The sequence below is a fragment of the Folsomia candida genome, unplaced genomic scaffold, assembly GCF_002217175.1.
Source record: "Folsomia candida strain VU population unplaced genomic scaffold, ASM221717v1 Fcan01_Sc005, whole genome shotgun sequence".
In the NCBI taxonomy this organism is placed as follows: Eukaryota; Metazoa; Arthropoda; class Collembola; order Entomobryomorpha; family Isotomidae; genus Folsomia; species Folsomia candida.
In genome coordinates, this window is record NW_019091197.1 from 4,240,682 (window position 1) to 4,263,312 (window position 22,631).

The following is a 22,631-nucleotide window of genomic DNA, read 5'->3' on the forward strand; positions in this document are numbered from 1 at the left end:
AGGATGTTTGATATTGAAATGCGAGTATTATGTGTTTTTGAGGGAAATGCACACCTTGATGGAAATGGTGCGGAATTAAACGGTTAAATAGATACTAAAATGTACGATTATTTTGTACATATGTATTTAATCTTGTTATGCACAGCAACTGATAGTTTACTGCGAGGCGTGAGAGTAATGATGGCATTATTCTACCCACAAAATAATGAAGTAGCCGAACATATGTGTGAGAAAAATCGAGATGCATTGGTTGCTACGAAACCTGAAAATTAACCATTTTCGACGTTTGACCTTCTAAAGAAAGGGCGCCGGGTCATCTTTTATGAAAATGATGGTGATTTCTGTCATAAATAACGTCTAAATCCGAAATTTCCACATTTTTTACTGTCGAGGCGGTCACTGGGTCATCGCAGATCAAAATTACCTATCCTGATGGATAAACCAGTATAACTTCTCATGACCTTGTTGTCATTCATAGGGGAAGGAAGGAAAGGACGGACAGACATGCGGGCATGGACGGACAAACCGATCGAACCCAACTTCGTATGTAATCGATATACTTATTTACAAATGTACATACATATGTACATAATCTCACCGTTTAACAACAAACATAAGCATACCGGAAAAAATTGGTTCTACGAATTGGTGCTTTGAATACAGAGTCTGAGTCTGAGTGCAGATGAACTCATCACAAACATTACGACATGGAAAACATTTGATTCTGTTTAAAACACGAACCAAATACGAAAATGGGTTGGCTACCGAGAATGTCACCTTCTGAACTAGGAAGCTGAATGGCGAAAATTCTCATTAAGTCAACAAACTCTCATTTAACTGAATTTGTCAATCTCCGTAAACATTGTACATAATAACGTTCTCATCATTCCTACATAGCTCACGATTAGCTGGAAATTGATACACAAATAATGTCGAGTAATAAAAATGTATTACCAAGAAATCGAACCAATTAAAAAAATGTGGGACGTATGAGGCTTTCCCTAAACATTATGCATGAGTAAGACTCGAGGTGGATCATCGATTAAGGGGAAAAAATGAATTTATGCGAATTTATTGAATGAATAATTTGGGTTATCTGAACACGTTCGTATTAAGGATCATAAATTAAAGTAAACTTCGATTACTCAGAATTTAACACAATCAATAGAGACTCTGAAACTATGTATGTGAATGAAATGATGCACAAATGAAACAATGTATATGTACAATTAGCATGAAATTAAGTATTAGCTTGGCTTGTTACAAAAAGCATATAGATTTAATGAACTATTGTTTATTTAATCCCTCTTTCACGAAAATTATAAAATCAGGAAATCATGTCACGCACATATTTACATATACATACGTATGTATATTTTTGTTAAACTTATCCTCGTTTTTCGTTTTGTTATTTAGTAATCTACAAAAATTTACAAAATCCACATTTTCTTCATGACTTCGAAATGAGAAATTATCCGTGACCAGTTAACGGTTTACTATGGTCTACGCTGTAAAATTTAACACATTTCTGCATAAAAAATGAAAAAAATGTCGTTAATTTTAATGGCTCGACTATAATAAAATATGTATATATTTAAGAAGTATATAGTGTTTTTTGTTATTCAATAAATAAAGCAATACATTCAACTACAAAAATACACTTGAAAAGATGCATAATTTGAAAAATAAAAGCCACATCTAAATTACCAAAGTACAATTTAGAAATTTGCATACAATTTACATATGTATGTACGTATGTTCATGTATTGAATTTGCAGATATGTGCATATATATGCAAATATATTTTCACGATTACGAAAATATTTTTAATAATTCTGAACAGTTTTTCATATAAAAATTTTGTAAACTACACCTTTCAATTAAAAATGTTAGCTTGCAGTCGCAAGTTGCGACTGCAAGCTATTGCGTATTGATACAACCGTTACTTACTTTGTTTAAACAAAAACAACTCGTAAAGGTAAATTTGCATGCTAAGCGAGCGAAAAAGATTAAAATAGCATAGTGGACTGTGTTATGGATAAGTACTTAACAATAATAATATTAATCTCCAGGCATACAGTGCTCCCAATACATGCAACGCTATCCTCAATACGGATCTGATGATTCAATAAAAACATCCTTTAAACTGCATACATAAATGCGTAGGCTAAATTGAATTGATTGATTATTTATTTAACCACGAGGTTCATGATAAAGCTAAAATTTGCATGCACATCAGTAAGTGAATGCAGATTGCAGTGCACAGTAAATAATATATTGCAAAAATAATACAAAAATTAAAAAAAAAATGGATTCCACAAAAACAATTTTAGTGAGAAATCCATTTTCCAAGGCTTCCTACATTTCCAAATTATTTTTCTGGTGGTTGTTCCCACTTTTAAAACAAGGAAAACATAGTGATTTAAAAACGGAAGACATATACGAAACTTTGCGAGAGGATGAATCCAACAATTTGGGAGATTTGGTAGAATCGTGAGCAAATTATGAATAAATATCTGACGGTGATTTCATTAATACCATTTTTTTTAATTTTCTTTTAACAGCGCATGGAGTCATGAAAAATATACGTGTGCAAAAAAAGGAAAAAAACCTAACCTGCTAAGACCATTACTTGCACTGTTTGGGCGTAAATTTTTAATCATTTGCGGCTTCTACTGTTTGGATGGATGGATTGTGGTGTACGTTAATTGCACATACATTTTGTTAGGAAAATTAGAGCACGTAAAATAATTGTCAATTATTTTCAGGGTATCGCAACCCATTTTTCTTCGCCTTCTTATCAAATCTTTTGGAGAATCTGATGCCGTAAAGGAAAGTTGGGAGCCGTACGTTTACACAGCAGGAATTTGCATCTCTACTTTCCTCCATGTCATAATTTTGCATCCTTGTGATTTCGTGATATCTCACATTGGCATGAAATGTAGGGTCGGGCTGTCAGCCTTAATTTATCGAAAGGTTAGTTTAGTTTAAATTCATGAATTTTTTTGCAGTAAATAATATAATTAGTGTTGGTAATCCGATTCGACCGGATAATCCAGCCGTTACAAAGTTGACCAAGCGATGGCTCCGATCCGGACCGATCCTGTCCGATGTTCGGATCGGATCGGATTAAAAAATCCCATCCGATCATAAGGATCGGATATTGCCGGTTCGGAACTATACCCACACTAATGCTGATGAATTTTATTTGAACAGGCGTTGCGGCTTCACTCCAAATCGGAGAGTTCGGTCGGATACATTATAAACATTTTATCCAATGATGTCTCCAGATTTGACACGAGTTTGAATTTTATCCCGTTCATTGTCGTGGGTCCAATTCAGTTCGTAATTTTTATGGTGTTATTATGGCAAGAAATTGCGATTTCTAGTTTGAGTGGAGTTGTTTTGATCATTCTATTGATTCCGTTGAATTGTAAGTGTTGGAATTCTTGTTTTTAGACTTGGAAAGTTGTTGTTTATTCATAATTTTTATCTTTCTAAGATTTCCTTGGAAAAATATTGGTCAAATTTCGGCAAGCTATAGTGTTAAAGACGGATAGACGATGCAATTTAATGAATGATATTATTCTTGGGATTCGTATCATCAAGATGTACGCGTGGGAACAGCCATTTTCTGCAATGGTGGATTTAATTAGAAAGTATGAACATTCTAAAAATAGATAATTGACAGTATTTTTTATATAATGTGCTTTTTCTGTTTTTCATGTGGTTTTTAGTTTTAGTTTTAAAAAATGTTCAATTAAATATTTATGTGATTATGATTACAGGAATGAAGTCAAAGATCTCAGAAAGCGTGGCGTAATTCGTGGCCTTCACCATGCTGCGGTCAGTTTTGCGCCAAAATTAGTCCCATTCGGTGAAATATTGACATACTATTTGCTCGGAAATGAGTTATCTGCTGATAAAGTGTTCTTCATATTGACCGTACTTTACACAATAATCCAAGTGTCTGTATACTGCATTCCTCAAGCAGTTTCCGGTATTGGAGAATTAATCGTGTCAATTAAACGTATCGAAGAATTTCTATTGTTCCGTGAAAATCAAAAGTTGTCAATTGGCGATCGGAATTATAACAGCAGCGACCCCAGAAATAGTTATGGTGTCAAACTTGTAACTGCAACCACGTGGTAAGTGAATTAGCTAAATATATAAGTTAGCAAAAAAGATACGAATAGATATGCAAATCAGAAAAACTCGCGCAATTCTGAGAATAATTTTTCCCCATTCTTAATTACACTCTAAGAAATACAATATTAAAATAATACCAAGCGGTATTCATACTAAATTTTTACCAGTTCGATAGCAAATAATAATTTTAATACCAAGCGGTAGCAACTTTAATACCGAGAAATAAATATCGGCATGAAATTTGCAACACTGTATTTATTTAGTTGGTCAAATGGAACTGTGGCATTAAACAGGATGTCAGTTGACCTTGCGGGTGACAAGGTCGTAATGATTGTTGGTTCCGTAGGTTCTGGAAAAGTGAGACGTTCATAAAAATCTACCTGATTGAATTACTACTCAACTTATTTCTTAAAAAATTTACACAATACTTTTAGACCGCCTTTCTCCAAAGTCTACTCTCAGAGTTAACACTACGTTCTGGATCGATATCTGCAAACGGGGTGATATCCTATGCTTCCCAGGAAGCCTGGATTTTCTCGGGTGACATTCGTCAGAATATCACATTTGGGACAAAATTTGACGACAAGCGGTACGATGAGACTATATCTGCATGCTCGCTAGGCCAAGATTTCACCCAACTGCCGTACGGCGATAGAACTTTGGTGGGAGAGAGTGGCGTCGGGCTTTCAGGTAGGCCACAGATCACGGTATCTATGTATGTATCCATAATTATTTATACGTATGCATTCCAGGTGGGCAAAAAGTAAGGGTAAACCTGGCCCGAGCAGTTTACAGGAAGGCGGACATTTACCTTTTCGATGATCCTTTGAGCGCCGTGGATAGCTCCGTGTCCCGACATATTTTCGAAAATTGTATCAAATCGTATTTGAAAGGATCGCTGAGAATTTTGGTGACGCATCAGTTACACTATTTACCGCTGGCAGACCATATCATAGTTTTGAAAGAGGTGAAAATATGTATGTAAATTACTAGATTTTTAAGAATTCTTGTGTACGATGTTTCGGGGACAAGTTTCTTGTAGTTATTTTGCCCTGCAAGAAATATAAGACACAAAAAGCTACCTCCCGCCGCTATAGTTCATAAATAGGGCGCACATTTCGCTAGGTGGCGCATATTTCTTGTGGTTTCTTGCAGTTTCTTGCACCTCGGGTTTCTTGCTTTGCAGTACAAGAAATGTAGCAAACCCGCAAGAAACAATTCTTGTACACAGTATAGTCCACATCTAAATTTTTAAAATAATTTTTGTTGCTAGGGCAGCATTACCGCTTCTGGAACATATCAGGAACTAATGGAGGAAGGGATAGCCTTTATGTCTCATCATGCGAGTAGCGCCGATGAGCAAAATAGACAGCAAAGCTTAACAAATGAAATCAGAGAGGTTAATTTTAAAGTATAGAATTTAAGGGGTACATATTTTCTAATGGATTTTGTGAGTAGCAGTATGAGGACAACGCACGTTTAGGAAAACCTTTGGAGTGCCATGAGGAACAAAACATTGGTTCTGTCACATACAAAAATTATTTGGGATACTTCACATCCGCCAAGTCACCCATTCTGCTGTCATTACTAGCGCTGAGCTTCGTTTTATCTCAATTTCTGCTGAATGGTACTGATTATTGGCTCGGATTTTGGTAATTTCATCCACAAGAATAAGTTACCACTTCGTCAAATCACTAAATACTTTGTTACAGGACTAATGAGACGAGAGCTAAAAATCCTCAAGTTTTGAATGAGGAGAAATCCTTCCATGAAAATACGTATATTTTCATCTATTCAGGACTTGTCGCTCTCGGAATTATATTCTGCGTCGCAAGAGCTTTATTATTTTATGAGATTTGCGCTCGAATAAGCAGCCATCTTCATGACGACATGTTTACAAATTTAGTTCGTGCTCCGACTAAATTTTTTGATGATAATCCATCCGGTAAAATTGCTCGCAAATTTATTATTTGTGATGTGCGATTTAAATTACATTTAAAAAATTTTCAGGTCGTGTCATGAACCGATTTACCCGAGATATCGGAGCGATTGATGACATGCTTCCAACCGCGTTTGCTGATACTGTTGCCATATTTTTGAGCATGTTCGGTGTCTCTGTAATTGTCATTCTTTCCAATTATTTTCTCACTATTCCAACAGTCATCTTATTTGTGTCGTTATTCTTTATTCGACAATATTTCGTCACAACATCGCGATCTTTGAAGCGGATCGAGTCGATTAGTAAGGAAATAAAAATAATAATTTGAAGTGACTAATTTTAGAAATATGTAAATATATATCCATAAATAGCCCGCAGTCCGATATTGAGCCACTTAAGTGTAACGATGCAAGGACTTGATACAATTCGGGCATTTAAGTCTCAATCCACTTTGATGAAACAGTTTGACAGTCATCATGTAAATTACATGCATTGATTAAATGTTTTTTTAATTTTTTTTTATGATTTATAAGTGATTACAAAAATGAATTTTTATACAGGATCTGCACTCCGCTGCATGGTTCTTGTTTATTGCTGTGAATCGTTGGTTTGGAATTTGGCTAGAATTAGCTTCAGTAATGTTCCTGGTTTTTGTCACGATAGGATTTTTATTCGTTGAAAGTAGTAAGTGGACTAAAATTTCTGATATGTAGCTAAATGTGTACTGTATTTGTTACATGAGTCAATTATAAGTATCAACATTAATGTACCTATTTCAAAATCGAGTCTAAGTTTTTTTTAATTTTCAGCCGGATCTAATGTTGGCATCGCAATCGCTTCTACACTCACCTTAACTGGATCGTTCCAATGGGGAATGAGACAATCGGCAGAAACAGAAAATTTTATGACCTGCGTGCAAAGAATTTTGGATTACATTAAAATTAAACCAGAGGCCTCATTGAAATCGACTCAAGGTAAAATTAATATGCACCTATTTTCATGTTCACATTTTTATAATGATTTTGTCTTTATAATGGGCGTACTCACTTCAAATACATAAATGGCTTATTTAGAATTCGTGTAGCAAATAGTTATGTAGTTTATAAAATGAAAGCATGCCAATTTTCTGGGTATATTTGTGTACAAAAATCTCATAATTTTATAGCAAATTTTTTTCGGAAATTTTACATGTGCAACATAACTTAGAAAATTTTAATTTGCAAACTACCTGAAAGTTGTCAGAGCACCCAATAATAATGCAAATTTTTAATCCAACTACAGAAAACCAACCCCCAAAACATTGGCCAAATCAGGGACAAATAAATTTTCAAAATGTCTCCTTATCTTACACCGAGGAGAAGCAATCCTTAAAAAATCTCACATTTGAAATTAAAAGTCAAGAAAAAATTGGAATCGTGGGAAGAACAGGGGCTGGAAAAAGCTCGATAATAACCTCATTCCTTCGCCTTGTTGAGCCAAATGGGACGATACTAATTGACGGCGTGGACATCAAAAAAATTGGATTGCACGATCTCCGCAAAAATATATCCATAATTCCGCAAGATCCGCACTTCTTCACGGTCTCATTACGATTCAATTTGGACCCCTTTAACGAATTTAGTGACAACGAGTTATGGAGTGTGCTTGGCGATGTATGCAAATAAATATGGCATTTCTATGAAATCAAAGTTTTGCATAAAATGTTGCGAAAAATTTATCATTAGGTCGATCTCGCGAATTCCATTACCGATCTGGATATGGACATTTTAAACGGTGGGTCAAACTTTAGTATAGGTCAGCGTCAACTTGTTTGCCTGGCTAGAACCATTCTCCGACGTAATAGGATTATTTTGATCGATGAAGCTACCGCTAATGTGGACGAAACGTGAGTATTTAATTTGGTTCATTTTAGATGGTGGAATTACTAAGTATTGGTCAAAAAAGTGTGAAATTATCTTTGTAAATTTTTAGGACGGACAAATTCATTCAGAACACGTTACGGTCAAAATTTAAGCACTGTACAATTATTACGGTAGCGCATCGGTTAAATACGGTGATTGATTGTGATAAAATTCTAGTTTTGGATGATGGGTTAATCAAGGTACGATATTTAATAGTTTTCCTACCCAATGCTTATTTATTGTCTATCTTCCATTCATGATTTTTTTAGCCAACATTGCACACATTTCTAATATGTATTTAAGTACGTATGTACATATTTATATTTATATGTATTCCTGTTATAGGAATATGATCATCCTCACGCATTGTTGATGAATAAAGATGGATTATTCACAGCAATGGTAGCCAAAAATGGGGAAAGTGAACTAGCAAATATGAGACGAATAGCTGCTGAGGTATTAATTTAATAGATATTCCATAAAAAATATGCATGAGCAATTGTTTCCTTGTTGTTTTGATTTTTCAGTCATTCGAGCGTAACGAAATTCCAGACGAGATGGTGGTAACTCGTTTATAAGATATTAAGTAAATACGTAACGTTTGTGATACGAATAGCATAGTATTTCCTATTGGTATGTGTTTGACCTATTCATGCTGTAACGACATAATATGAATCTTGGGAATTAATAAATCGCTATTATACGTATCCATTTGTTTAATCCGAATTTTACAATTTTACAATCCGAATGATACAATTATAAATCATCTCTAAATATTTGATTCTCAACTACAAGTCATCACATTTTTAACTTAAGCTAATCTGTCCTTAAAAATTACATTGAACCGTTTAGGCTTCAGTAGAAAGGACAATTCGCACTCGAAACCATTTTCTGGTCCATTCTTATCAAAAGTAATGTCGAATCTTTGCGCCATGTTGGTCGAAAATAGGAAAATGCTGTCTCTCGCCAAAGTTTCTCCGAGACATTGCCTCCTCCCCGTGGAGAATGGAATCAGGGCGTCATGTTTCTTAAATATTTTTCCATCCGGACTCAAAAATCGGTCCGGTCTGAAGTTCTCAGGATCAGTCCAGACTTTCGGGTCAAAATGGATGTGGTATAAATTTGCCGTGATTACGGTGTCCTTCGGAATAAGATAACCTTTATACATTTCATCCTTCAAGGCTCTGTGTTGCACTCCTATCGGTGCAATGGATGAGAAACGTAACGTTTCTGCAATCAGAGCTTCCGTGTATGGCATGCTGAAAAAATATGGCAAAATTTGAAGTTATTCAAGGTTTTGGATATATTTGCAAAAATATTAAGGAAATTTAGTTTTCGCGTAAAATACGCACATCTTAAAAATATGTGATTACACATATATTTATCAGAAATTAAAAAAAAACTTTTTAGCGTCGAATCGATACAGGGGAAATGCACCACTAGTTTTGTACAAAAGCCTTGGAAAATGCATACGATTTTTGTTTAAGGTGCACGAAATGAAGCTACATATTCACGTCAACTTAGTAAACTGTGGAAATTTTTAAAATTATTTTTCAAACTCAGAAACCCCGACCCCTGAAAATTTGTAACTCACTTTGGTCTGTCTGACACTGAAATTGGTCTGGTATTGCCCGTAACGGATTCAATTTCTTGTTGAAATTTTTTCTGAATTTCTGGAAATTTGCTGAGGTACAGAATCATCCACGAGAGCGTGGTTGCAGTTGTGTCGGTTCCGGCAAGGTATAAATCGCCCAGCGTTGTGACAAGGTTGTCCTCTAATTAATTAAGGTCAATCAAATTCCCAACTATTGATGGTAAGCCTTTAACCACGCAATACCTCCTAATTTCCCCATAAATGCTGAATTCGGATCTGTCGTTTTCGCAATCTCTTTTAAAAACGCGTCCGTAAAATCTCTGCAAATTGTTTGCAAAAAACATTAAATTTCTTATATCAAATTAATTACATAGTTTTTGCAAATTAATTTTTGCATTGCTTACCTATCAAAGTCATCCTGTCTCGTTTTCTTATGATCAATTATTGGTTTTCGCATGTAATCGGCCAAGTCAACTAGTGCTACTTTTATCTTATCGTATCCAGTCCACTTTGGGAAGGCATAGATTAGCCATCTCACAAACAGAATAACACTCCCACCCTCTACCACGCCATCAAATGCTCTTCAAGTGTAAAAAAACAATTAAATTAAAGGTAAAAATTCAATTCATCAAATTTGCCACATATTTAAATGTTGCGTCAGAGTTCGTAAAATTTTCAGCAGCGATGAAATTTAAATGATGCAATTCACACAGTTCTTGATAAGACTGCAAAATCTTTAAACTTTCAATTTCCAAACGTTTCCAAAATTTTACAAATATTTTTGAATTAAATTAGTTTATACATTTTTGTCCGCTTACTCAGACCGAGGGTATCCTTTATTTTGTAAAAGTTTGTAAAATTATTTTCCAAAACTTGCAAATTTTACGAGTTTCCAATGACTTCTTAGATTGCCTCACCAATTTTGTTGCAACTAAAATCAATAGTTCTCCGTGAAAATTTCAAATTTCACTCACTTATTTGCCTTCTCGCTCATGCCCAAAAGTTGTTTATCGTTCTGTTTGTGCCTGATTCCCGTGCAAATTGCCCACAACGAATTTACGACGGCCAGCAGAAGGCGCTGCTTGATGTTATCAACAGGTTTTTCGCCGTTTTCTTTAATGAGGTCGATAAGCTCGTTGACTTCCAACATTATGGAATCCTGCATCGAGCCCTTGCCAAAACCAAAATCGCGCAATTGTCGCAGCGTGAATCGCCGAAGTTCTTCCCAATGTTCGCCCTCAGTGTTGATGATTCCATGCAATTTTCCATCCAGGATTAAATCGAAGGGTGTAAAATCCATCCTGCCAGAAAATGAGGAGTGGGAAAACATCTCCTTGGCCATTTTGTAGTCCGAGACGACAATCATGCTGAAATAAATGTGTTTGTTAATAAAAGTAATCTATTTAAATATGTACACAAATTTTGGAGATGGTATCTTTTTTGTTAAAAAAACATGAAGCATGAAGTATGAAAACAATAATTTTTTATAGAAAAACTTGGATTTTTCGGTATCGATGCACTTTCGTTTACTCACTTTAATGAAGCAAATTTTACTCTAATCAACGGTCCGAACTCCTTCGCCCACTTGCAAAATGTTACATGTTGGAATTTGTCCTATAGAAATAATTAAGAGAAATTCTATAAGATTCACTTCAACTTTGTGTACGCTCTTTTGTAGATTTAATGAAAATGTTATATTCATTACTACGTATGTACCATTTGGAAAATATTTCCAAGTAACGGTAATCCACGAGGTCCTAGATATGAAAATGTTAGAATTTATGTCATGGAAAGTTGCTTGGATAAATAAATATTTACATTGTCAGACCTGGGGGAGCATTTTTCCATTTGGGCTTCCTCAAAAAGGTAAAGTAAACCAGTCCTGCGAGGACTCCAGCGAGAGCTACGACCGTTCCGGAAACCATGTTCCGATAACCTAAATGTTTTCTGACTTTTCAATAAAATAAATCCCTTCAGTAAAACTTCACACTCTGTCGGATCTTCTGTAATTGAGCTATAACATCGCAATTATTGTCCAGTGTTGTTTGTATCACATGCTGATTGCATCACATGCTTATTTTTGATGTCGGATTCACTACGGTTTTAAATACTTGATAACAATACACAATAACACAATGGATAAATATGTAGCAACCTTTAAAATACCATTGGGTTCTTCTGGCAGATGGAAAATGGCAATTATCAGAGACTGGCTCGAGTGTTCATAAATAGGTAGGCACCTGATAAGTACAATTCCCAGATATATGTACATAAATATGTGCAATACATACATTGTATGAATCTTCGTTGCATGCATTTTTGTTCATCATTTAGCAGACACATATGTATGTATGTGGTGAATTCATTTCAGTGTACATGCACTTACTCAAAATTGTCATACATACATAATTATTTAATGTCTGAGGTATTGTAATGTCATGCAATTATTTGCATGCTTCCGTTGGTTAATAATAGGGGTATATAGTCAAGGTTTATAGTCAAGCGATTGTGTGGATCATTCCGGGCCAAAATTCTTCATTGGATTATTTTTGCAAAAAAATATCGTCCAAGTACACCATTAATTAGGATTACAGTATAACCGATCTCTTGCTTTCTAAGAAACTTTTGAAGCGAAAGGATAGCTCCATGACTACAATTGACTTGGGTATTTTCATTATTGGAAGAAAATCAAAACTAACATTGCGCTTAAGCTGCTTGCATAACTATTTATGCAGTTTAGATAATGAAGAGTTAGGCTATAGGCAATATATGAGTAGGTACAATACGTTTGCATGCATGAATCAGTGCAAACTCGATGCGCATTCTTTAATTATTTAAATGAATGATACTTCCGATCATGATTGAAAGCTTAAATACCAAGATTTTCAACGTAGCCATATACCCAACCTGAAAATATTTATCTACATATCTACTTGTGTAGTTGGAATCGGCATCGGAGGATATATCCAGTAAATATTTATTATCTTGCAAGCTTTCAAATTAACATCTGTAGTAATTTATTCTTCATCAAGCAAAATCATCAAACCGAGCGTTTTCGCAGTATTATTAATACATATATGCGTTTTGTTATAAATATTTATTTTTTATTTTTTACTATTTAATCTTAGCAGCTGTATTTTAAATTTATGAATTTCCATGAAAGATAAGTCCTACATAGGCAATAAAATTAGTGTACTAGAGGACAATTTTTTTAAAGTTGCCCCAACCGTCGCTATAGCCGTTCTTGTGTGACCCAAAGAAGTAGGGTTCGTAGTACGGCAAACAAATATATTTTTTTATAATAGATAATTATGTCACTATTGCGCTTTAACCTTGCAAGCTTTGCCAACTTATTTTCCTAGCACGAAGCTCAATGCTCTCTCTCTCTCTTTCTTTGAAATCATGTATACATGTATCATGTCCACGAAAAGTTTGCAAATTGCTGGATATCAAGTATGAACTTACTTAATTGGTCTTTAATAATGGAGTGTCTGCAATGTCTGCAATTGTGTATCCTGACAGGAATGAGGTTAAAAGTTGTCAATATTCCTTTCGTGTAATGGTTATTAGGTAGATAAAGTGTATTCTATATGCACATATTTTAAGCTACACGAATGAACGTTCTCATTAGTTAACGGCCTAACCCCATAAGACCTGATTCGGGTCTTATGGGGTAAATTGTTAATTCCCTCGCAAATGAAGCACGTCTTCCCACACCGAATATGCAATTAGATTGCGTCATGTGGTATGGCAATTATACTTTGTGTATATTTAGGCGGTGCTGGTAATGGCTTGGACTCCGTGCTTCGCTTAGGACACCATCGTCTTTAATAATTGAAGGTGACAAAAGGATTCTAGGTCCGAAACTCGATGTTCGCGATATACAACTCGCAATCGGAATAGAAAGAAAAGTATGTAAACCTTGTGCCTCAATAAAGACAGGCATTGTATATGATTCGGAGTTCGGACAGAATAATAAAAGAATAAACCATTACAACGAATGTAACCAAGGAGTGAAATTTGTGTGTTAAAATCTGAAAATCTGTTGAAATTGACACGTCTGATATGTTTTTAACATTTATGACCTTTGACCTCTTCCACACTGTAACCTAGCGCTGTGACCTACAATTACATACAGTGCACATCTTTGAATTTGCCATGCCCCTTGGCATAAGGAGCTTACGTTCAAAATTTCGAGTTTCTATACCTTTTCGTTCACGCGTTATTATTTGACCAACAACGGGCCGACGGACGGACGGACATAGCGGTCTTATACATAAAGGGCTTTCACCCCTTAATCAACGAAAGTCGTACTAAATTTAGCTTGGGAGAGCTGTTAGATAATGCACAGTGAACCAAAAAATCGGGGAAAATGCTACCTGGAACGAAGTAATTTACGCCATTTTCTTACATAAGCGTTGCGTGGATGGGTCAACTAAATTTTTCTGTACGCCCGTAAAAACCCCAACGACACAATATTATGGGTGAAATGTTTTGAAAATTGAATGATTTACGCGATCATCTATTCCATTCACATTTTACACCGTTTATCGATCATACCAGGTATGCCTTAGGCTGATTTTGTCTGCACATTACACTAATTCACTTTTGTTCACTTTACAAACTTCACTTCTTGAAATAAAGACACATTTGCTCATAAAAATGCTGACTTTTCTATTGACTTTATTTCTATTACCTAGTCGTATACACACAAGTGTCAATAGCTGATTGTTAAAAAACTGCGCCGCAGAATTAAAATCTGATAAGTGCATTAGATTCGCCATGCGATTTACACTATGATTCACTATGGACTTTGTAATTTTTGAACATCTAGATAAATATATACGAAATTGAAGAGAAGCGGGCGGCGATGGTTTTTCACAAAAAAAAATCAATGAAAAATAGTGAATTTGACATGTGTTGAAAAAGTCAAAGGTGTACTTTAATTTAGCCCAACGGACTATAAAAACGTTCATGGGGGCTCAATAGACTAAGAACAGTCGAATAAGAATTTTTTGAAAACCTCCAAAGACCACACCCATCGGGAAGCCTGTCAAGCCTGGAATCCAAAGAAATTCACGAAATTCCAACGGAAACCGGGCTCACTGCTGACAATGTCGATGGAAATTATCCAATAAGTGCTCAAATTTAAGCTTGGGCTTAAGGCTTTAAAATGTGGTACTTGCCACAGCCTGATCGTACCCCAAAGGAAAACCAGATTAAATTAATGCACGAGTCAGCAGGACTTTTTTTACAAATGAGGAGATTTTCACATCGGTACTTGCATCAAGTTCCTTAAAATTTCCTACCAGTCCGATTTTCCAACAAGAAATAACTATTTTCTTAAAGAAGTCGATTTTCACGCATTTGTCTCACTGCGACCTTGTGTGGACGCATTACAAGAATAATGAAAGGACAAACCAAGACTTGAGTCAGGAATCCGACGAGATTCTCGTCCAACGGCAAATTGACCTAAACAGCGCAACGACTCGACTCCACAGTGGGGCAGAAAACGTACCCAAGTTAAGAACTGCAATCTGCTCCGTGGTCATCATTATTAGTACGACCTCTGCTTACGATAGCAACAATCCAGGCCTTCAGTTATTCCAAACTTTAACCCCACATTTTCTCCCCCTAACTCGAAAGGATGAAGATTACTACATCTTCTTTGGACAAAATGAACTCATGGCCTCGCCAGAATTTGGGTTAAAAATAAAATATAAAATTGGCTTTTATTTGGACGAGAGATCAATTCTCGTAAAAACAATGCATCCTGATCAAAACGGAGGAAAACCTCAACTCATCACTTTGCTTAATTTGGACGAAAATACATCCCACCATTTGTCCCAAATCTTTCCCGACCTTACCAAAAATCATTTTGGGCGGTGCATAAAAATGTCAATTCCAAAAGCGCCGTTTAGAATTCAAATCCATAAAGTGGAATCAAATGGTGATGAGAAATATCATCCTAAGCGTGGCTACTACGTAACCTGGTTGGAGGGGGCGATGAAAAAGCTCAACTTTACTTACGACATGTCCCTCTCGTCATTTGACGGGGGGACGGGGGTCCAGTTAAAAAATGGGACTTGGGCCGGAGCAGTGGGCGACGTGTATAATGAAGTCGCAGAAATAGCCTTCGTCATTGCGCACATTTACAGTCGAAACCAATACGTGGAATGGTCAGCTCCATTGTCGTACGAGTGGATAATCTTCGTTTGTCACTCTCCGGAAGTGATCTATTCGGCAGAAGCTATTGTGTGGCCGTTACGATTCGATTCGTGGATTTTATTTGGGTCATGCACCTTGTTTTCGGGAATTGTGGTCAAACTGCTTTTCCTCGTGCCGGTATTGGATTCGAGGAACGGTGGCCAACTGGCTAGTAAACGGGCGTCGTCGTGGTCAGTGTCTAAAATAGTGTGGTACATTTGTAAATCTGTTTTGGAACAAGATGCTCCCCAGCCGGATAAAGAGTTTAGTTGGATTCGTGCATTTTGTGGATTTTGGTTGTTATTTGTTGCAGTGGGAACAACGGCATATAGAGCAAAGTTAGTCTCGGTTTTGGCATTTCCTATACATTCCTGGGTTCCTGAGACTTTCGAGGAATTAGCTGAGTCGAATTTTATGACGGGATTGAACGTCGTGGGAAGAGGTATATCCACCGTATGATATGCATATTGAGCGTACTCATGACAACGTCTTATATCGCATCGCAACTTATTGAGCAAACTTGTAATCTTCACAAGTTGTGAAGATTAAAAAATTTGTGTCGTGAGGGGATTCGCAAATCGCTCAAATCCATTAATTAAAAACACGTATTTTAATATTGTTTCCACGCATTTCTGTAATTTCTCTTGTTTGTGCTGCTGAGGCCGAGTTCGCGAAATAAGAACATACCCATGTAGATTTGCAAAAAAAAATCTCAAATGATTGTCCAGTAAAGGTTTTGCGAAATCTCTCAAATTCTCGCAAAGTTATGCAACATAACTTAAGTTACGCAGATGCGAAGGTTGGCGTGAGTACGCTCATTTGTCTACATACAGATTATGTATTTGCATATATATGATGTCATGACACCTACATCGATGAAAACCGGGCTAAAAATTATGTTTTCAGGGGGTGCTGCTTATGACCTCTTTCGCTCATCTACAAGTCCTACATTTGTAACCATTATGAAGAAATTGTCCTTGCACCCTAACTCACTAGAATGCATCACAAAGGCTGCGAAAGAAGATTTTTGTTGCTGCATTTGAAAGGGAGTAGCAGTGTTTGAAATCAACAAGAATGCAAGCGATCGTTTTGGAAGGACTGGGCTCAAATTATAGCAATCTACTGCTTTTTTCATTGACGACGGACTGGTATATGTCTATTTTTTGCCAATATTGATTCACGTTTTTGCACTTGAGATGGTGATTGGAGGATTAATTTGATGTTATACGTTAGGTTGAATCAGTTTATTAAAGTTTTTAAAATGTGTTGAAAATCCAGATTTTCTCCATATTTTAAAAACTTGAATAAACTGAGACAACCTGGAGTAACATCAAATAAGATAATTTCCCAATGACCCCTCAAGCGCAAAAACCTTTGTACCTTTGCTATGAATTCAGACATTTGCATGTGTTTGTAATTTTCAAGATTTATCAAAAACGGGCAATTTTTCGTCATCATTTCGATTACACAATGTGGAACGCCATAGAAATGGGACTGATCCATAAATGGATTGATACAGACGTGTACAATATTCGAAAGGCGAGACAAGATTTAAAGCAGGATGGTGATGGTTCGAGCAACTTCAACGATGCAGATGGTCCACAAAAGTTAAAAGTGCAACAATTCGTGGGGGGAATTGTTATTTTAATTATTGGCAGTGGGGCAGGATTTGTGGGTATTTTGAGTGAAATTTTAGTCCCGTGGGGGTCATGGAGAAAGCAAAAGAGATCATTAATGGTCACATAAGTAAATTATAAAAGTGCTTCAGTTATTAATTTTGGCAAAATCGGTTAATGAATAGCAATTAAAATTAAAAAGTGTAAATTAGAAACAAATAATTGCTCATGGGAACAAGCTAATTTGTCAGGATTTCTTATTTTAGCTGACACTTTCTCTTGTGGTAGTTTCTTCAAGAAACTAATAATACCTACTACTGCAATAAGTTCTGTCTCACGCATTCCGCGCATCAAAAACATCAGTAGCAGTTAAGTTAGCCAGTTGTACTATTTTTTATTGAATTCCCCATGCAATTGTCTGTCAGAAACCATGTTCCGAAATTTTTTGTGATACAAGGTGCTGAAATGGCAGAGGGAACGGTCAAAAAGGTCACCAAAAATCACGAAGGCGCGCAAAACCTGAATTCGGCCGAATTCATGCCGGACCCGAAGAAAAATTTCCCTACAAATGAACGGGCGAAGTAAAACTACGTCCCAGGTCCCTAAACTCGACCCTGGACTTATGTCTTCAAGATGTGAAGAGAAACACTTGTTAACTTCACTCCAAGTAAAAATAGAACCTTCAAAAGCCGGGCACTGATCATACGGTACGCGCTTGAAATATGGAAATGAGTATTTTTAAAAGATAGATAAACATTCACAATTGAGGTAATATAAAATTATGAAGAGGACCGTATTATTACCCCACCAGTCCATATTATTCATAAAAATTTTAAAAATTGTAATCGGACCAACTATCCAGATTCTGCGATTTTTTTATTGGGCATAAATTGGATTTGGTCAAAAAAGTGAATTTTCTTCCTCTGGGGGTGAAATTTCTTGTCAAAAAGTATTTTTTGAAGTTATCGAGCGAATGGGAGAACCACTGGACCACACCCTATTAAAAAATATCGACTAGACATTCAAGCAGGGCTCAGGTTCTGCTCATGAGACCAAAATCCTAAATGGGTGGTGGAAATCCAAAATTCCTGACCCTATTTCGGACAGAGAATAAAATTCCCTGCCGCCGAACCTCGACCTTCTGGAATATGATATGCGGTCCAAACTGAAGCTAGATACATGTGATAAACCATGTACAAGTTTGAAATCCGAGAAAAAATCTGTCGCTGAGAAATGAGACTAATATTCCTTGGTATGAGTGCGTACCGCGAGTGGGATGTGGATACCTAAACTTTGGGTACTTGAAGCTTCGAAAAGAGGAAATTTTGAAAAGTGCTCAGGGATTTTGTAGGGAATTTAATGGGCTTTCTCGTGATCTTGTTCGTTTTTTAAAATTCACTAAACTGAGTCCACTACATTAATTTTTATAGTGGACAGAACTTATTGCAGTAGTAGGTACAAGAAACTTTCTTGTATTATTAATAATGATGTCATGTAAAAGTCCTTTAAATATAGAGCTTCAAAAGTTTTATTGCATAGTAATAATTTATTGATCAGTACAAATCAAGGAAAGTTTACAAATCTAATTGTAAGTATTATTGAAGTTGTGTAAAGCTTATAAATCAGCAGTGCACTAATACTTATTGTTGGAATCATGTGATAATATAGATGATTTCTAATCACTTACAAATTATAATGAGTCCTAACGTTATTTTTTATATACTGTAATGTCATATTTTTATATTAAGGCGTACTCAAGAATCCATAAATAGGGTGTCTATTGCAATAAATAAATCAATTAATCAATCTGAACGTCACTAATAAAGTTGCAATCTCAAACGGTTTCCGTTCAACAATTGGCAGAAATATCTATTTTCCCGGACTACTAGCTACCACGCAGGCAATATCTAGTATTTAATATATGTAGGTGTTAAATAACTCAAAAATCTACTGAAACCTGAATACATAATCCAATGAAAATGCGATAAAATTTGTTTAGACGCTATGCTTTAATTCGTCAAAATGTGACATCTGAGATTGCCAACTGGCATTTTTATTTGACACCTCAAGAGAGACGCTACATACATTTGTGTGTTCCAAAATTTATAATGTTCTAAAAATCAATCGACAAAAGTAACGTTATCGTATGATCCATTATAATAAATGGTACCATGGACTTGGTCCCTTTACTGACATCGTACAGCTTGAAATTTCCGAGCCCTACTTCGACCCATTTTACCTGCAGAGATTTCGCGACTCTAACCCCCCACGCCTTCTCCCCTCCTGACCAGCTCCCCACCACGAATTTCACCCTGCTCAACCACTCCTCCGGAAGGGTTGCAGATTCCACAAAAATCGGAATTGCCACATCCCCAATGGCAAACGTCATCCAGGAGAAGATCGGGAATGCAAGGTAAATTTGCCACGGAATCTTGTCACGCAGTTTAACCGTGCAAAATGATAAAATAATCCCTAACAGGACTAAAGCCTGGAAAAAAAGACCAAAAAAATTCATTCTCATTACTCGATCATGTTTCAAATTGATTCTCAGTCTGTCATAAAACTTGAAGCAAATTCGTAGTTGGTGAAAACTTGTCGAGTTTCTGATAATTCCCCAGAGCTCGGTATAATACGAGGAAACCATGGTGAGCTTCAAGAATCCGGAAATGATCAAAACCGCGAGTAGTCTGGGGCTTTCCAAGGCAATTGGTACCGTGAGGAGAAGTCTAATCGTAAAAATTAAACACTTTATCGGACCAGAGACAATTTTAATTTTCAAGAATAAGGTCATGATAAGGCTCAGGCCGTCGATATTGAGGTAGAGAATGAGCGGGGTCATCACAAGGGGACTGCACGCATAGAGAATCATTATACTTTGCAGTACTCGTGTTACTATCAACTTTGAGCGTTTAGGAGTGGTCAGATCAAATTCTAAAGAAAAATTGTATAATTTAGATATGAAAATCTTATGGTCGCCAAAGTATGGCCGGTGTTTGTGCAATGGTAAAAAACATTGCAAAACCTAAGGAGTTGTCCGATAAAGAACGCGGCAAAAACTTCTTGATGGTGATCTACATAATGATCACGTCAGCAATATGGATTCAAATAGACATGGATAAGTAGGTGAACATGTTAACAAGGAAAGAGTTGGTGTTCGTAAAAGAAAAACTGGCAGAAATTTGTAGGAATCTTTGGATGAAGTTATTCTTATCCTAAGACGATCTTATTGCACGAAATGTGAAAATATCTTGCACAAAAATAACGATTTTTACACAATCTCCCCCCAAGATAACTCCCCCCACTTACGTTGCACGAGGTCATTGTAGTCGTCCGTCAGCTCATTGGTCATCTTTACATACACTTTTCGCCACAAGGCAACCCCAATAAAACCCGATCCAAGCGTTATCAAGCAAACGACACCACAACAAATGACGACGATCTGGTGGATCCTCAGCGAATGAGCCGAATTAGTCTGATTTATCCAAATTAGGGTTGATACCCATGTGAGTAGATAGAAGGGGATGACACACCCATAAATTTTCCATGCACTGTACGAATAACTGCGAATTGGTAGTAATTCAACTCGCTTCTTTTTGCTTCTTACACGATACGTGATAGGAAATTGCCATAAGTAGGAGAAGACCTTCGTGTAGGTTTCAATTACTTGCCAAATGCTTTCCACGTCCATTCTTAAGGGGCTGACGGAGGCGAATGTCATCTTGTTTGGAACAATTTTTTTTACATAAGCAAGATTAATGTAAAAACTTAATTTCCGCTCAGGGATGGCAAGAGGGATACCAAGAAGCTTAATTGTACTATTGCCCAGAGGATGATACAGAATGGCATTCAATTTCGGCATATTTCATAAACTACTCTCCTCATTTAAATTCCAATTCCAGACAGCATAAAATGATTAAACGTTCGGTATAACGTTATATTTGTATAATAATCAATCAATAAATCATTCAATAAATCAATTTGAATTGAATCCTTTAACGATCAGCCCACATCGGCTACTCATGCATACTCATACAAATAACGAGAGTACGACAGGAGAACCCTAAATATCATGAATATGTACATACATACATACATACTTTAACCAAACCTAGGAAAGAAAAGCTTAGATAAGACAAAAACTGTGAAGAAAAGTATTTAACAAGCCAAGTGAACAGTGCGAAGTAAGTCACTATTCGAATCGAATATTTGCAGAATTTGACTCGGTGAATTTCGATTTGTAATTTTCAAATTAAGAATCGAATTAGCTCCAAATTGCTGTCAATAAATATGCTGGAATCCTTTTCTCAAAGGATCTTTAAGTATGGTTTGATCCTCGTCGTTCCTCCCTCGACCGAATACGGCGACGAATCGATTACAAATTTAATTAGTATGAAATTTGAAAATGGAACTATCTGCCAATGCGCAGGTTTGGCGGAGATATTTGCATCCAAAGCGGGAAAAATGCGCAGCAAATTTGGAAAATGAAAAATTTGCCAGCCTTTGGGGTGCATTTTCTCCTCTTTTTATGCAAATATATCCGCTGAAATTGAGCATTGGCAAATAGTTCCAGTTGCAAATTTCATACTAATTAAATTTGTGATCGATTGACGCTAGTGTGGTCCAAATCTGTGAGCATACGTTGGGAGACCTCCATTGTAAGTCATAACTATGTCACCCGTGGTTATATCTAAGTGTTGCAATTTCTACATACTGTTATGCACTTTTCGTGCCAAGGTCTTTCTGAAGCTTGGTTTTACATCGAAATATTTATAAGAAACTTTCATTAGTGGTCTTATCTAAGAAAAATAATGAGAAAAAAGTTTGTAGTTTACCGTCCTGACAGGGTTAAATTAAATTGTGAATGCTTAATCTTTCGAAAGAAAGCCGCGGAATATTATCTTCAAAATTAAATTACTAAATCGCAAAAAAACATAGGTTTTAGGCAAATATCGGGTTGGTTGGTAATATGTACATACATACATAATATGTTACGAACATTTCTGTATTTAAGCTGGTGGTGAGTTTGTCCTCATACAAATAACAAATAAGTCCATTTATTTGCATATAAATACATAAATAGTCATTTCTTCATATTCTTCATTATTCTTGATAGTAAATATTAGATACTTCCATAATAATTCGTATAATGGATAATTTGATTATTTAATTTGAATCTTATAGCGAAGTGTACATATACTAAATAGACATAGCTAAAAATTAACTTA

At 36.0% G+C, this 22,631-nt stretch overlaps 2 protein-coding genes across 4 annotated transcripts; one reads left to right on the plus strand and one right to left on the minus strand.

The window, feature by feature from the left end:
* Window positions 1-2,227: 2,227 nt before the first annotated feature.
* Window positions 2,228-8,696, plus strand: LOC110850367 (multidrug resistance-associated protein 4). Of its 3 annotated transcripts, none has more exons than XM_022097801.2 (21): window positions 2,228-2,493; window positions 2,565-2,699; window positions 2,769-2,976; window positions 3,217-3,433; window positions 3,503-3,659; window positions 3,789-4,148; window positions 4,413-4,506; window positions 4,584-4,839; window positions 4,902-5,116; window positions 5,423-5,548; window positions 5,608-5,801; window positions 5,862-6,094; window positions 6,160-6,390; window positions 6,460-6,566; window positions 6,649-6,772; window positions 6,898-7,062; window positions 7,370-7,740; window positions 7,813-7,973; window positions 8,060-8,189; window positions 8,335-8,445; window positions 8,517-8,696. In XM_022097801.2, exons 1-21 carry the CDS (start codon window positions 2,309-2,311, stop codon window positions 8,565-8,567), a joined length of 3,831 nt encoding a protein of 1,276 aa, XP_021953493.2. In that variant the 5' UTR covers window positions 2,228-2,308; the 3' UTR covers window positions 8,568-8,696. The 3 variants fall into 3 exon arrangements, with proteins under 3 accessions (XP_021953493.2, XP_035707943.1, XP_035707944.1); XM_035852050.1 differs by having other exon boundaries at window positions 5,611-5,801; XM_035852051.1 differs by having other exon boundaries at window positions 2,316-2,485.
* Window positions 8,688-11,771, minus strand: LOC110850040 (farnesoate epoxidase). Its single transcript, XM_022097522.2, has 8 exons — window positions 11,412-11,771; window positions 11,300-11,340; window positions 11,118-11,197; window positions 10,558-10,950; window positions 9,988-10,164; window positions 9,827-9,903; window positions 9,584-9,764; window positions 8,688-9,248 (listed from the first exon to the last, which is right to left on the minus strand). The coding sequence occupies exons 1-8, from the start codon at window positions 11,506-11,508 to the stop codon at window positions 8,801-8,803; spliced, it is 1,494 nt and encodes a 497-aa protein (XP_021953214.1). The 5' UTR covers window positions 11,509-11,771; the 3' UTR covers window positions 8,688-8,800.
* Between the last annotated feature and the right edge of the window lie 10,860 nt (window positions 11,772-22,631).